We start from the raw sequence: 16092 nt of genomic DNA on the forward strand, positions 1-16092 counted from the left end.
TTATTCATGGGGCAAGGGGATGTAGGGAGGAGTTCCAAAGGGAAAAAGGAAAAATTCAGTCCATTTGACTTGTTCACCTCAGAGGAAGTTAGGTCTTTTGCAAAAATAAAACATCCATCCTGAAGCCTTCCCCTTAGGCCTCTCCTGGCGACACTCAGAAGTGATGACTTTAGGTCAGGTCCTTTCATTGATACACAAAGCCATGTAAACAAACTCCTCCTCCTCGCGGGCTTTTGAGCAGCGTGCACGAGAGCACTGAGTTCAGACTAACGAAACTTCTAAACAGTGTTCATGGGGTAATCAGTGACCCCACTGCAATGACGTTCAGTGGGACAGGGCCTGGCTCGGGAAGGGGCTGGCGAAGTGCAGCGCTGGGGCCATGGGGGGGACGCCGGCAGGAGAGATTTACCTATCAGAGCTGCCGTTTAGACCCCGTTACGAACTAAGGGCACCGCTGACTTCACTTGAGTGAGGACAGTCATTCCTGGAAAACTACCCCTCGTCCCAGCAGCAGAGTCCGCTCGCGCCTGCCTTGAACGACGATGACTGATACGGCCGGAAACTCACAGGCCCACAAGCCCACTTCCGACTTCCGGGGCAAGGCCGGAAGTGACTTTGGGTGTAACCAGAACCCAGCGCCGTAAAGTAAGATGGCAGCAATCTCTTTGAGACGATTGTCCAATCTCCGTTTTATTTCTAGCACTTCCTTATTCACCAGGGATTCTCGACTTCCATTACCCACCCTAGTTTTTCTCAGCACAACCCTCTCATATTTCAATGTCATTTATCAGTGGTGGAGGATGGGCCGGAGGCAACGTAAGGTGAGCGTCAGCGCCGTGAGGCACCATTTCGTACGGAAACTGAAGGCTGGGCGGGGATGAGTGCTGGGGATATCCAGATGTGGCCTGGTTAGCGGGCGAGCGTGAGGGGGAGGGGCGAGAGGGCAAGAGGGCGTTGCTACAGGATGATGTATTTCCGTTTCCTCGCGGCCTTGTTGTACTTGGTTGGACAGGCTTGTTGCGGGAGGGCGGGGGAAGATTGTTCGCAGTGGAGAAGGTCCGCGCAAGGGAAGGTAAACTGAGGTAATGCCGAGAAAAGGGGCGCCTTTGCGCCCGGCTGCGTAGGAGGTCTGGGGCTAGGGTCCTTGGGATTTAGGAAGAGCGGGGTTGGAGATGGGAGGCTCGGATTGTCCACAGGGTTAGAGAGAGAAGAGGAGGTGGGGTGGGGCTGGGGGTTACAAGGTGATTTGCAGTGCTGGGTGGGGGTGGAATGGGGCGGCCAGAACAGAAGCGGGGAGGGTTGGAGGAGACGGTGGAGAGGATGAGAGTGCGGAGGGAAGTCTGGAAGGCGCTGGTGGGGGAGGGGCTGGGGCCGAGAGCCTGGAACGCGGGAAAGAAGTTGAGGGGGTTGGTCGGAATGTGGGGGTGTGGGAGGAAGGGGGCCGGGTTCTTCGGAGGCTGAGGGGTTGGAAGGGGCTGGTGGCCGACGTTCGAATGCTGACCATGTACTTGGCCTTTGTTTCCCCAGCAACTCCCCAGAGACTCTCATCCAGCAGCCTCTGCTCAGGCCCAGCCTTCTCTCCAGTTGCCACCACAGCCTGGAGGCGCCTGCCTCCACCCTCCCGAATGGTGCTCCTCCTCGCAGGCCTCGGCCCAGGATCCAGGCCCCCTTTGCCTCCTGTCTCGGAGCTGTTGCTCCGGGTCTCTTCTGGTGGACTCCCCGTGACGGGGAGGGAAGGACTTTTGCACATACAAGGCTATAGCTCTTGGGACCCCACCGGCAACTTGAATCTCGGCCTCTAACCGAGTGTGAGGTTCTTCCTGTGCCCTCTTTTTCCACCCTTTGAGAAGAGAAACCCTTCTTGCCACCCAGAGCCCAGGAAGCCCCAAGCTGGGGCCCTGGTCCCAGCATGTCAGTCCTCTTTTTTGTATAGGGCTGTGCCCTCTCCCCATCAGCATGGCTGAACTCAGGCAGGTTCCAGGGGGACGGGAGACCCCACAGGGGGAGCTTCGGCCTGAGGTTGTAGAGGATGAAGTCCCACGGAGCCCAGTTGCAGAGGAGCCTGGAGGAGGTGGAAGCAACAGCAGTGAAGCCAAATTGTCCCCAAGAGAAGAAGAAGAACTGGATCCTAGAATACAGGTCAGAAGACTGAGCTGGGGGAGAGATAGGGAGATTAGATTCCAGCTTTTCTGAAGAGCTGTCAGATAAATGAGGGGTTAGACTTACTCTTTTCCCAGTGCACGGGCAGGAAAGGAAAACAAGTTTGTCAACAAATCATTGCAGTATAGTGTGACAAGCGAGAAAAGAGTTGTGTGCGGTGTGAGTACAGAGAAAGGCCCGGCCTGGGTGCCTGGGGTGTGTTGCTGAAGGCTTCACTGATGAAGTGAAGTGACAAATTGGCAATAGATGCGGGAAGCACACTTTAGGTCAGTAGAGAGTAGAACTGTTGTTTCTTTTCCAAATAAGCAAAGGGGCTGTTGGCTCAGAGATGTAGCATGAGTGGGATGTGAGAGAAGATGGCTTTGAGATCGGGAGGCAGTTTTGAATCTTTTCCTCTCTCCTGCTCTCTCATCAGTGCCTCCCAGGGACATTCATATTTGTGAGAGGTGAGACCTTTCATGTCTTATAAAGGTGGCATCAGGCTTAGGCCTGTAAGGAAATCTGATGTGTTCAGAACGTTGTATGAATTGTGGTCAGTCCTTAATAATACAGATTTCTGGCTCTGAGGATGCTGGGTCAGTCAAATGAATGGAAGAGCTGATTTGTTGCCTTGGAGCATTTACAGGCTACTTGGTAGAAGGGCAGAACTTTGTGAAGGAGACCTCAGAGCAGTGGGGGAGGAGGACAGGCGCCATGTGTAGTAGATGCATGGCCAAATGAGGCTGGATCTCAGTGTTTCTGGGCAGTGGCAGGGAAGGGCTTCCTGGAGAAGCTGTTTGGACAGGTGAGGGCCAGGGTGCTCCTGTGTGTTTGGGGCCTGAGTCTGCCATTTGGTATGGTAACATCTCCAGGATTCTGATGTGGAGGTGACTCACACCTCTGTAGGTGAGCAAGAGCATCCCGGGGCTCTCATTCCTGGGCTTCTCTGTCAACAAACCTTTATTAGATTACTTCAGTGAGTCACGGAGATTTCAAAGCTCATCCTAGCATCTTCCTGCTCTCTCTTGGTGGGGTTTCCCAGGATGTGTGTGGAGAAACCGTGTCTGTGCTTATAGTGGAGCAGTAATGAGCCATTTGTTTACTGACATGAGTTAGTAATTTATTTCTGCTGTGTTTCATGGGCACTGTATTGAGAACAGCTCAATTTCTCCTGCTAGTTCTTTATAGATTTGTTGTCCACTGAGGAAACAAGTTGTGAAAAAAGCATTGGGCTGAGATTCAAGCAGCCTCTGGCCGGATGATTTGTGATTTTCATGTAAGTTATGTAACCTTTCCAAGCCTCAGTTTCTTCATCTGTAAAGTGAAGGGTTGGTCTAGCCGATTTGCTCAACTCATTTCTGCTCTGCTCTGACATAGTGCTATGATTCTTTTCTTTCACAAACTCTTTTGCCTGTCTTTGATGAAAGTTCATAGGTTGTGCTTTGAGAAAGAGACCTCTGTCTGTTTGTCAGGGAGGAGGGCCTGGTTGTCGTCCTTCATACACCCCTCTGCAACATTCCTTGCCCCCTTCCAGAGGAGAATCCACTGCAGTTTCTTTGCTCAGTCGCTCCTGTGTATTTTTCCATTGCTTACACAGGCAAAGGTGGTAGTATGAAAAGGCAGCTTTCATGTTGTGCTGTCCAGTAAAGTAGCCACTAGTTGCTTGTGGATACTTAAATCAACTAGGAATAAATAAAAATTAAAAATGCAGTTCCCCAGGTGCTGTTGGCAGTTGCAGATGTAGAACATTTCCATCATCACAGACGGTTCTGTTGTATGAGCTCTGTGAGGGTTGGAGACTACTGAGCAGCAGTAAGATTCACCTTGCCTTCAGTGAGCTTGCAGTGTTACTGGAGCAAGACGGGCAGGCGGACCTTAGTCTCTCTTGCTAAACTGGAGGGCACATTGTGGAATGTTGTGGGCTACGTAGGGAGGCAAGGTCATGTTGTAGAGGCCTCCCTCGCTGATGAAGCTGGGCCAGTGCTCTGACCTCAGCAGGCATTCAGCATCTTCTTGCCACGTGGGAGAGGCAGCTTGGTGTGAGGGGTACCTTTCATGGAGGAGGCCGGTGGCATTCAGACCTTCTGGGTTTGGGCTCTTCTGGATGAGAAAGACATTGGGGTATGTGTCTTTTGAGTTTCTTTTTAGTGTTGACAGTGTACAAGATCATGTTATCCTGATACTATATTTCAGCACTTTGAATGGATCAGTGCATTCAGTCCATCAGAGCCTACCAGGGAACTTTAAAAGCACCCATTCCTGAGCTGTGCCCAGATATGTGAATTCTCCTTCTGGGTGGGGCGAGAAGTGCTTCTAATTGTGGCCTGTGAGAGTCCACTGATCCAAGGATATCCCAAAGGTGGAGACCCTATTCAGGTATTTTCTCAACTACCAGAAATGGTCCCTTAGGGCAAGGCTCTTTCTGATGTGGGGGGTGGGGAGTCTTGGCAGGCAGGCAGCTTGTGCCTCCTTGTCTGGTGGGATCCTTCTGGAAGTTGGAGGGAAGCCAGGTAGAGGCCAGCTCTAGGCCTGCGTGGAGTGTGCTGCCCCCCAGGGAAGTCCACTGGATGTGTCTCTGTGTCTTGACCTCAGCATACTTCTCTGAGGCCTCCAGGCTGGTCCTCAGCTTTCTGAGAGAGACAGAGTCCCAGTGGCAGGAAGGAATAAAGGAGGGTTGTACTAGGATGGGCCTGGGTCTCCTCTCCTATGACTTTTCTTAGCCCCCTTTATGATGGCACATTCTTTCCTCAGGTAAGTAGATGTGTGCACTCACCTGCTTCTCCTCAGAGTGACTCTGCAATCTCTGCGTCGTCTGATGTGTCGGTTTAGCTTTCTCTGGGCAGTCATTTTTACCTTATTTCTGAGTCTTTGGGTCATGTATCACCCTGGCCCTGCTGATGACTGTGGGCTTGAGTGTTTTTCTTTTTAATTGAGATATAGTTGATTTATAATCTTATGTAAGTTCCAGGTGTACAACATAGTGATTCACAGTTTATGAGATTATACTCCATTTTGGACTTGAGTGTTTTAATGGCTTGCACAAGTTGGGCAGGAACATCTGTAGCCCAAGCGCCCGTGCCTTTGACTCAGTGGCCTGGCATCTTTGGAATGCGCCCGGTGTGCTCTGAGGAGGCTGCCCTCCCTGCTGGCTGCAGGCTCACTGATGGATGACGTACGCTGACTCAGACTTCATCCTCCTTGAATTCCATTTCAGCCGGGTGCCAGGAGTCCCCTGGTGGAGCAGGCCAAATGGAATGTGTTGCCAACGGCCCAAAACAGAGCCCTGGCTGCTTGTTGGCTTCCTGCTCTGCTTTGCCCTGGGTCTGCCTCAGCCGGGCTGCCCCCATCCCCCACCCCCTTGCCCACCTTGCCCTCCAGCCTGCTCTGCTCCCCAGTCTCTTTGTCCTGCTAGAAAGAGCTTTGTGACTCCGTGGGGCAGACCTCAGAGTCAACAGGAGGCCTTTTTTTAAATTGCTGGAGGTGCTTCGTGGATATGAGTTTCTGTATAGAAAGACATGCCTGCTTCTGTGGGCCAATAGCCAGAGCCTTTCACATGCCTGGATTTGTTATATGTTTCTTTCTTTGTGTTCTACCTTACACTGTAATTAGAGCACACAACTTGGTTTCTTAGATTCTTACTTGCTGACTCAAGTTTTTTAGGGCTGGAGATGGGGTATAGAAATGGACTAAAGGGGGATCACACACTGGGTTGTTGGAAGGGCCAAATGAGGTGTGAGAGCAGTGATGGCAGTGTCACTCACTACCAAGTGCAGGTTGTGTCTGGGCCATGGGCAGTAAGCAGACACCATGCTGGCTACTGCTGGCCTGTCCAGGGGCTGCAGGGCTCCTGGAGGAGGATCCTGTAGCCGAGCATCAGGCATCTCTCTGGGTATTGCTCCTCCTCAGGAGTGTCATTGGCTCACTGGACCCCAGGAACTTGACCAAGGGGAGGGGAGGATACTCAAGGCCAGCACCCTCCCTGCTCTCTGCCACTGAAAGGCCTGGGTGGCTTGCTTCTTTTGCCAGCCCTGGGACCAGTGAGGCGTTCAAGCCAGCGTGTCTGGTGACTTCTTCCTGAGCCTCTCTCTCTCTCCCTCCCTCCCACAGGATCTACCTGGGGTCCTGTCACCACTGCCCAAGCAGGCCTAGAGGCCTCTTGAACCATGCATTCTTCTCTAATCTTGACCTTAATTGTCCACGAAGCCCTAATGATTTTGCATCCTATATTTCCTTGGGGTCTGCCCTCTCCTCTCCCACCTGGAGAACTACAGACAGCCTCCACTTTTGTCTCCCTGGCCCCTCCAAGCTTTCCCTACATTGCCCATCTCTGCCTTCCTAGACCACCAGGTGGCATTAGTCTCTGAGGGGTTCCCCCTGCCATTGGGAGAAGCCCTAGTATCCTGTCCCTGTGCCACAGCTCCTCTGGCTTCTCTCCCAATAATCTGCCTTCCCTGGGCACCTGCTCTCCTTTTGATTCCCAGCCCCTACCATGCCCACCCCTCACGTGGCTCCTCACGCCACTGAGGGCCTGTTGCTTACTTATTGGGCCGGAGCTGCCACCTCTTTGTGTTCTGAATCCTCAGGTCTCATGGTGCTGAACTGTGATAAGTGTGTAGTAAAAGTATGCTGAGTGAATGGCCCAGCGGGTGTGTTCTCTCTGGGACAGAGACCGTTAGCCCTGAAGGAGACTCCTTCTGGCTGGAGTACGAGGAGGAGGTGGTGCAGTCTGATGGAGAGAGCACAGGCTTGTTGCCACTTTGCTGTGTGCATAGGAGTTTTCCATACTCTGAACCTCAATTTTCTCATCTTTAAAATGGGAGTTTAGAGGTGGAATTGTGAGGATTACAGGAGGCTATATATTACTCTGTCTCTGACAGGAGGCATTTGACAATGACCTCCTGCTGCATTTCTTCACTTCCCTAGTTGGCTGGGCTTTCCCTCTGTGTACTGTGCTCCTGCCCTGCCTGGTTCATGTGAGGCTGCTTACTTCCACTGCTCTAACTTTCTGCCCCTCTCTGGCAGGAGGAGCTGGAGCATCTGAACCAGGCCAGTGAGGAGATCAACCAGGTGGAGCTGCAGCTGGATGTGAGTGTTGCTCCTTTTCCACACACTCCTGGGCTGGTTCCAAAGGTGTTTTCATCATTTTCCCTCCTCTTTCAGTACAGTGGCAGGGGAAGAGGCATGTATGGAAAACAAGAGGGGCTGGGACCCACACGCATGCCTCCCTCTGCCCATGTCCCTATCCTTTTGCCAGGAAGCCAGGACCACCTACCGGAGGATCCTGCAGGAGTCAGCAAGGAAGCTCAACACGCAGGGCTCCCACTTGGGGAGCTGCATCGAGAAGGCCCGGCCCTACTATGAGGCTCGGCGGCTGGCTAAGGAGGTATGACCCACATTCTGAGGTAGGGGCCGCATGCAGAGCCTGGCCCTGTACTCTTCTGTCTCTGTATGGGGTGTGAGATAGATCACCATTCTTTTCCTCTTCTGTTCCCCTTGGTTCATGTCTCTCTTTTCGTTGTTTGCTCCTCCACCCCATTACCCATTTCCTTCTTTTTAAATTTTTCTTTGCACAAATAATGTGGGCTCACTATTGGAAGGCTGTAATTGTAACCTGTAACTATAAAACAAGGTAGGAGAAGAAAACCGATATTTCCCCAAATCCAACCATGTGCATGTTTCATGATTTTTGTACCTGGGATTTGTTTAGTCAAGTATGGTAAGGTGACAGACACAGAGACAGCTGCCTTCAAAGAAGAATTTATGACTTAACAGTTCCTAAGAGAAAAGGACCTGCCACATCATGCAGGGCTACATGGGGAAGTACCTGAGTGGGTGAGGAGGCAGAAAATGTGAGGGGAAAGCTTGGCTTAGAGCTTTTATTGTAGAGCCTTTATTGTGGTTTTTATGGGAAGGAATGGGTAGGGCAGGGTAGGCAACTTTGAGCCAATTTAAGATTGGCTAGTTTGAATAATTGAGGCAGGTTCTGGGCTATAGGGGTGGTCTCTAGTTTTCTGGTCCTGGCCCTTCAGTGATTTAGGGCAGGGGAAATACTGGCTTGCTGTGTGATAGATGGGCTTTGGATTGGTTGATTTGCATATGAAGAGTGTGCTCACATTCCTAGGAGTGTGTCTGTAGGAATTAGCCAGCCCTAGGAGAGCCAGCAAGGCCTCCAAGATATCAAAGCATCATAAAACATAGAAAATAAAAAATGTGATTAATATAGCACAAATAATTCCTTAAATTGTTTTTGTATATATCCTGCCAATATGGGATCACATATGTACAATTTTTATTCCTTTATTATATTAGGACATGTTTCCATGTCAAGAAATACCCATACTTGCCATTATTTTTAAGGGCTTCTTAATATTTCTTTATATTAGATGTACTGTTATTCGTTTAACCAGTTCTCTGTAACTGAAAACTTAGGTTTGTTTCCAGTTTTTTGTTTGGTAAATATGGTTGTGATGATATCTCCAAGCACTTGTCTGGTTATTTCATTCAGTTTACCTGCTGGACTGGAGTTGATGGTCTCAACCATCAACTAACCACCTTCCCACTAAAGGTAGTGGATTTTTCTTTGTTCTCCCTAGGGCAGAAGGCCAGCAGCCTTCAAGAGCGCTGGATTTATACACTCACCCTCCACTGCAGTATCCTTCTTTTTCTACATATATTTCTTCTCTGAGCTATATCCTTGCAACGTATTCTTCATAGAATTTTACTTCCTCAGCATTTATTCTTAGTGCAGTTTGGGAAGTGAAGCCAACATTGCAGTGGGCCTTCCTCCTTCTCTTGTCCTTGCCCAGGGCGGGTCTCCATGGGCAGCCAGGGGTCCTTTGAGGCTCCCTATCCTGATGGTCCTTTCCCTCCAGGCCCAGCAGGAGACACAGAAGGCAGCACTGCGGTATGAGCGGGCTGTGAGCATGCACAACGCTGCCCGGGAGATGGTGTTTGTGGCTGAGCAGGGCGTCATGGCTGACAAGAACCGGCTGGACCCCACGTGGCAGGAGATGCTCAACCACGCCACCTGCAAGGTGAGCCAGGCAGTGCCAGTAGGTCCCTCCTGCCAGTTCCTGTACTTCCTTTCCTTTCCCTGCATCCTGTCACCTTCCTTAATCCTTTCTCTCCTGCACTCCAGACTTCCCTCCGTTTTGATTCTGTTTCAGGCAAAATCTGGTCCTTGCTCTCTGCCCTGTTTGGCCTCCAGTGTATCCCATATACACTTCCTTCTGACTTAGAATGTCTTTCTGGGTTCTTCTTGAACCTTTGCCTCCAGATGTGGGACTAACCCAAATAGTTCATTCCTGCCGATTGCTCTGGATTCAACACTCTTTTGTTATGTTTAGCTGTGACCCCTTGCTTCTATTTGCTGAATGTTCTCCCTTTCTTGCTTTTGGGCTCTGCCAGTGTACCTTGGTTTTTGAAGTACGATTTGTGTATTATTTCCAAGCTACTCTATGGCTACCAGGGAGTGGGAGGACCCCTGGCATCAGCTCTAGTCTGCCACCTTCACCTTGTAAAGGGCAAGTGTCTTAGTCTATTAGGGCTGTTACAATAAAATAACAGACTGGGTGGTTTAAACAACAGATGTTTATTTTTCACAGTTCTGGAGGCTAGGAAGTTCAAGATCAAGGCATAGGCAGATTTGGTGTCTGCAGCGGGCCTGCTTCCTGGTTCCCAGATGGCCAGCTGTCTTTTCACTGTGTTCTCACATGGCCGAAGGGGCTAGGGAGCTCTCCAAGGCCTCTTTTATAAGGAAACTAATTCCATTTGTGAGAGCTCCCACCTCTTGACCTAATCATCTCTCAGAGGGCCCACCTTCAGGGTTAGGATTTCAACATAAGAATTTTGGGGGGGTAGAAACATTTAGTCTGTAGCAGTACGTGTCAGCTCCTGAGGAGTAATCATGTCTTGAGGTTCTTTGTGTGCTCCTTAGTCCAGGCCCATGGCCTCACGCAGAGCAGGAGCTCCACTTCCACTCTGGAACTCACACAGAGGAGAGCATGATACCGAGGGAGGGGTTGTTGAAACTGTGTGTAGGCGGGGTCAGCCCCTTGGTCCTGGTAGATGAGGTGGCTGGAGCCCTTGCCTGCTACCTGCTCAGGCACAGAAACCTGGAGAACTCAGTGCAGAGCTGTGGCTCCCCACAGTGAGGCTCCTCCCTTCCCCCAGCCCTAGCCCCCAGCACTGAGGGCTCTCTGAGGACCATGGCTGTGGCAGATGTGCTCACAGGTGGACATTCCCTACACGCTCACAAGTGGTCCAGAGGAACCCGGCACCTCTTGGTAGCAACGAACCTGAGAGGCGGTTGGTACAGGTAACAATAGGCAGGTACAAGGACTCACTGTTCTCTTTTGTGTCTTGGGAGCTCAATGCTCTCTCCAGGCTCTGCAGTGGGGGATCTCCCCCAGGGTAACATTTGGAGTGGCAGCCTGAGCAGGCTATAGGGGCAGGAGGGTGGGACCGAGTTCAGTGATGTGTGCCCTCCATCCCACCTGGGCCAGGTGAATGAGGCCGAGGAGGAGCGGCTTCGTGGTGAGCGGGAACACCAGCGGGTGACGCGGCTGTGCCAGCAGGCTGAGGCTCGGGTTCAGGCCCTGCAGAAGACCCTCCGGCGGGCCATTGGCAAGAGCCGCCCCTACTTCGAGCTCAAGGCCCAGTTCAGCCAGATCCTGGAGGTAGCTGAGTGGGAGAGGGGGAGGGTGAGTGGACGGAGGATGGGGGAGGGGGCAGGCATAGAAAGGGAGGGCAGGTAGAGGGGACACCAATCTGCTTTTCTGGGCCATCCACCAGGCCAGTGCAGAGGAACCAGTGTGCTCAGAATGACCCCGCAGGAGTGGGAGGTGGGGTTAGGAAGTGAGTGCTGGCAGAGAAGGGAGGTGAAGGAGAAAAGGTGAGAATTGGGGGAGACCGGGGAGAATGGGGCAAAGGAATCGGCCAGATAGGGAAAGGGAACAATGGGGAGAGGGGGAAGAGCGGGTGGGAATGAAGACCTGGGAGGAAGGCCCCGGAAGGTCAGGCAGGAGCAGGGAAGGTTGCTGGGGAAGGAGGACCCCAGGAGGAGGAGGAGTGGAGAGAGGCTGGGTGGAGCACTGCAGATTAGTGGTTGGTGGTGAGCAGAGCCGAGGGCCTGGGACGGGAGACCCCAGCGCAGAATGCTGAGGGGGCCTGACAGGACTTGGCAGCTCCAGGGGCCTCGGATAGTTGCCCAGAGGGTCACCTGACTCTGACCCTCCCTCTGCAGGAGCACAAGGCCAAGGTGACAGAGCTGGAGCAGCAGGTAGCCCAGGCCAAGACCCGCTACTCAGTCGCCCTGCGCAACCTGGAGCAGATCAGCGAGCAGATTCATGCGCGGCGCCGGGGCCAGCTCCCTCACCCCGCGGGCCAGCTGCGCTCTTCCCCAGTGGGGGCCGAGGCCGGGCCTGATGGTGGCGAGGATGGGGACAGCGGGATCATCGAGGGGGCCGAGGGCGGGGGGCTGGAGGAGGGTGTCAGCCTGGGGCCTGGCCCTGCCCCCGACACGGACACGCTGAGCCTGCTGAGCCTGCGCACTGTGGCTTCAGACCTGCAGAAGTGCGACTCCGTGGAGCACCTGCGGGGCCTCTCGGACCACGCCAGTCTGGATGGCCAGGAGCTGGGTCCCCGGAGTGGGGGTCGTAGCGGCCGCCACCAGCGCAGTATCAGCCTGTAGCCCTGTGCTCAGGGTGGCTGGTGCAGTCTTAACCACCACTGGCCCATGGAGGGCCCTGCAGGCTCCTAGCTCCCTCTCCTCGGGCCCTCGCTTCCCCCAGAGAGGTCAGGTTGGCTGTGTCTTGAGTCTGTCCTGTCTTCCTCACCCTGCCCTGCCCCCGACAGGTGGCAGCTCTCTTTGCCTTACCCTTTCAGAAGGCTTGTCTTTGGCTCTCACATCTCCCTTCCGCCTGCTGGCCCCTCACAGTCTGATACTGTTTGCTGCCCTCTTTTTGACTTCTTCCATCTGTCTGGTTTTTCCCCTCAGGGAAATTTGTCTAGAAGGCACAGGGACACCATCAGAGAAGGTGGGTGCTGGACCTGGGTCCTGGCATCTTGGCCCCCCCAAGCTTGAGTGAATGGACGGGTGCCCCTTCCACCTACCCATCTCCCGAGTGGTCCCGAGTGGCAGGGATGCTGCCGAGCCCTCCTAGCAGCCCAGCGCCCCAGTCCTCTGTCCCAGCCTGCCTGTGTGTAACATGTAAGATGCACTGTGGGACTGTGTGACTCTGGAAGACACCACCCATCCCTTTAGTGCTCCCTCCTCATGACCTAAGCCACTTTGCTATGTGTGCCTCAAAGCAGGACTTGAGGGATACTGGTGTCAGGGAAGGTGAAACCCAATCTCATCATTGATAAAGGGGGCACCACCAACTCCAAACAGACTCCCGTGTGTGTGGTGTTTCCCCAGCTTGGCTGGGTCCTTAACATTGCCAAGGTGCTAGTGAGTCCATGTTGGGGGATGGAGATGTAGTGAGGTCCTGATGGCTGAAGGCCTTGCCATTCCTGCTGTGGAGTTAGGTTAATTTACTTTTTCTGGGTAGAGGATGCTGAACCAAATCTCAGCATCCTCCTGCAGGGTAGAGTTGGGGAACTTGGTGCTCAATTGCTCTCCCTCGCTCTTCCCCAAACCAAACAGTACCTAGTCCATGATCCCTTGGGGGGTGCTCAGGTTTGGCTGCAGAGCCTCCACTGATATGGGGAAGGTTTGGCCTGGGGTGAGGGAACCCGCCCTCTATAGGGAGCTGCTTCAGGTGTCTGGTGGTACTCCTGTGCTGCGTGGGGCGGGGGAAAGGTAGGGAAGCCACACTGGATCTAGGTGCCTTGGGAGCACCAATCCTCCTGTCCCACCCCAGGAGGGCTGAGAGCTGGACTCTGGACAGGAGAACTTGTGCCTAGGCCTGTGTGCTGCTGCCGTTGACTGGGGGAGGAGCAGGCCTTCGAATAGAAGGTGTCTCCCTGTCCCAGGGTTGAGGCAGTTTGGTCATGATGAGAACTGCCAGGTTTGAGGTGGCCATGGGGGGAGGGAAGAAGGGGGAGGACGTGGGCGTGCGTGCGTGCATGCATGTGACTGTGTGTATGGGGGAAAAGGGTCTGCCCCTGATTTTATTTAAATAAAATAGTTTATGTAACAGTAATGTTTATTGTCCCTTTCAAGGAGGGAAGAGGAGAAAGGGGTGAGGATGGAGAGTGGGAAGGAACAGGGTGAAGCGGGATGCTCTTTTGATGGGGTAGTCAGAGGTCTCTTGGGAGGTGAAGGTTGAGATGGATCAAACCCAGGCAATGAGAGGAGGGAAGGCTTATGGCCACAGGGCTGGGGTGAACGCGCACCAAGTCGGTGGTGCCCTGCAACCCCCTACCCTTCCAGCTTCCCCACCAAGGAGGGCTCTGCAGGGTGGAGTGGGTGTTGTCAGCCACTGGTGGTGCAGACAAGATGATGGTGCCAATCCTGGATGTGAGCATGAAGAAAGGGGAGGGACAAGTGGCGTTGTGGGATTTAGCAAATATACAGGATGCCCAGCTAAACTTGAATTTCAGATAAACGATGTTTTTGGCCCCTGCAGTGTTAGGGACATACTTAGATACTAAGTTGTTTGTCATCTATCTGAAATTAAAATTTAACATAGATAAAAGGTGACTCCCAAGTCAGGGCTTGACCTGTTGGTGGGTCAGGAGGGGTTTGAATACATTTGGACCCACTGCCTGTGAAACATCTGGTGGAATCAGGTTGGGGAAGAGATGAGAACTTCAGGAGCTGAGGAAGTGGAGAGTGAAGGCTCTCGACCAAACCTCACCAGGGGTGCACCTATATTTATAGCCAGGTGAGGAGGGAGTCAGCTAAGGGATGGAGAAGGTGCTGCCAGGGAGGAGGAGGGGGAGACCCACTGGAAACCTGGTGGGAAAAGGGTGTCCTGAAGACCTTTAAGGGGCAAGGTGAAGGCCAGGAGTTGAAGGGACAGGAGGGCAGAAGAGTGACCCTGGTGACCTCAGGTGGTAGATGGGCCATTAGGAGCCTTTGTACCCTTTGACCAGACTGTCCAGGTGTGAGACTGCCTTTCCTGACCTGGCTTATTAATTGAGAAATAAGCAAAGTGTGATAAGGCACATGGGTGCCAAAATACTTCCTTTATCACTGGAAAAGCTGCTGTGACTGTATGTGTGGTCTGTGTCCTTGGGTAAGTGGCCTTTCTGAGATGATTCGCCAGGGTCATACTTCCCTACCCAGTCTGTGGCAGTGTGGAACCTGTAAGGCTCCTGGTGCAAAGGAACCCTAGAAAAGAAGGGCAGGCTGTGCCCACCCAGTTTCTCCATGCAGAATCACCTACCAGAAAAGGCAATAGTGGAGAGAGAACATGAGGGTTGGCGCTAATGGCTAACCATGGCAAATGTGCCCCCTAGCCCTATCGTAACAATAGTGGATTGCACTCACCCAGTGTATCTCACATGCCAGGCATATGCATTGATCCATTTAGTACCCATAACAATATTATGGGGTAGGTAGCACCACAGTTGCTTTTTTCCAGGTAAGAATACAGGCATAGTAGGGGTGCCCATTCTGCCCTTAGCCTTGTAGGAGATAATGGAGGCAGTTGGACTCTAGAGTCTAAACACTTCAGCCCTTGAGTGAAGCCCCTCACAGGAGCTAGAGGTGAGAAAGTAGAGGGAGTGTGTGTAGTCAGCTCTTAGGAAGTTTTACTGGGAAGGGGAGCTGAGAAATAACAGGATGGTCAAGGAATTTTAAAGTAAGCAAGAGATGGTCAAGTTATGGGGGATGTGGAGTCTCTTCTCCCCATGTCATATGTCCTAGTGGTAATGACTTCTTTTGAGCTATGTCCCCCTCAAGTGAGCAGCTGGGCCTCAGTCTCCCTGGCACCCAGCTCACGCCCAGCACCTAATAGATGCTCAGAAAACGCTTTTGCATCTCCCTTCTCCCTGCGCCGATCCAAATCTATACTAGATTATAGGTTGTCCCTGACCTATGATAGTTTGACTTGATGTTTTGACTTTACCATGATGAGAAAGCAGTACACATTCAGTAGAAACCATACTTCACATTTTGAATTTTGATCTTTTCCTTGGCTAGTGATATGAGGTACAATACTCTGATGCTGAGCAGCGACAGCAAGCTGTAGCTCCCAGTCAGCCACACGATCATGAGGGTAAACGACTGATGCACTTAGAACCATTCTATACTCATACAGCCATTCTGTTTTTCAGTTTTCAGTACAGTATTCAATAAACTATGAGATATTCAACACTTTATTATAAAACAAGCTTTGTGTTAGATGTTTTTGCCCAACAGTAGGTTAATGTAAGTGTTCTGAGCACATTTAAGGTAGTTTAGGCGAAGCTATGATGTTCAGTAGGTTAGGTGTATTAAGTGCATTTAAAAAAAATATTTATTTAGACGCGCTGGGTCTTAGTTGTGGCACACGGGATCTTTGTTGCGGCTTGCAGGATCTTTAGTTGCGGCATGTGAACTCTTAGTTGCAGCAGGTGGGATCTAGTTCTGTGACCAGGGATTGAACCCAGGCCCCCTGCATTGGGAGCACGGAGTTGTAGCCACTGGACCACCAGGGAAGTCCCCTAAGTGCATTTTTGACTTAGGGTATTTTCAACTTACAATGGGTTTGTCAGGATGTACCCCCATTGTAAATCTAGGAAGATCTGTACTTTGTTAGTACAGCAGTTAGGAGATAAGATCTGTATCCACAGTCCTAGGAACTCTATGTCTCCAAGTGGGGAGTTCCCAAGTTTCTCTATGCTTCAATTTTATGACCTGTATGATGAGAAAATCTACATGTGCATAGCACAATGCCAGGTTGATAGCCACAATGATGCATGTTAGCAGTTCTCTGAAGCTTCAGAAGGCAGTGAAGTTCATGAAAGGAGGCCTCGTCCCATCTTGTGCTAAACAAGGAGGCTGTTTATAAAGACCCCGCT

The 16092-nt window shown here is 52.0% G+C and overlaps 1 protein-coding gene across 3 annotated transcripts; it reads left to right on the top strand.

Moving 5' to 3' along the window:
* The first annotated feature begins 675 nt into the window (after window positions 1-675).
* SH3BP5L (SH3 binding domain protein 5 like) lies at window positions 676-13282 on the top strand. Of its 3 annotated transcripts, none has more exons than XM_027096443.1 (7): window positions 676-821; window positions 1528-2139; window positions 7162-7224; window positions 7394-7522; window positions 9012-9173; window positions 10644-10817; window positions 11384-13282. In XM_027096443.1, exons 2-7 carry the CDS (start codon window positions 1957-1959, stop codon window positions 11828-11830), a joined length of 1158 nt encoding a protein of 385 aa, XP_026952244.1. In that variant the 5' UTR covers window positions 676-821; window positions 1528-1956; the 3' UTR covers window positions 11831-13282. The 3 variants fall into 3 exon arrangements, with proteins under 3 accessions (XP_026952244.1, XP_026952243.1, XP_026952245.1); XM_027096442.1 differs by lacking the exon at window positions 676-821 and adding an exon at window positions 967-1082; XM_027096444.1 differs by lacking the exon at window positions 676-821 and adding an exon at window positions 1032-1072.
* The last annotated feature ends 2810 nt before the right edge of the window (window positions 13283-16092 follow it).

This window comes from Aethalodelphis obliquidens, unplaced genomic scaffold (assembly GCF_003676395.1).
Source record: "Aethalodelphis obliquidens isolate GAN/ISIS:26980383/991018 unplaced genomic scaffold, ASM367639v1 scaffold102, whole genome shotgun sequence".
Taxonomy (NCBI): domain Eukaryota; kingdom Metazoa; phylum Chordata; class Mammalia; order Artiodactyla; family Delphinidae; genus Aethalodelphis; species Aethalodelphis obliquidens.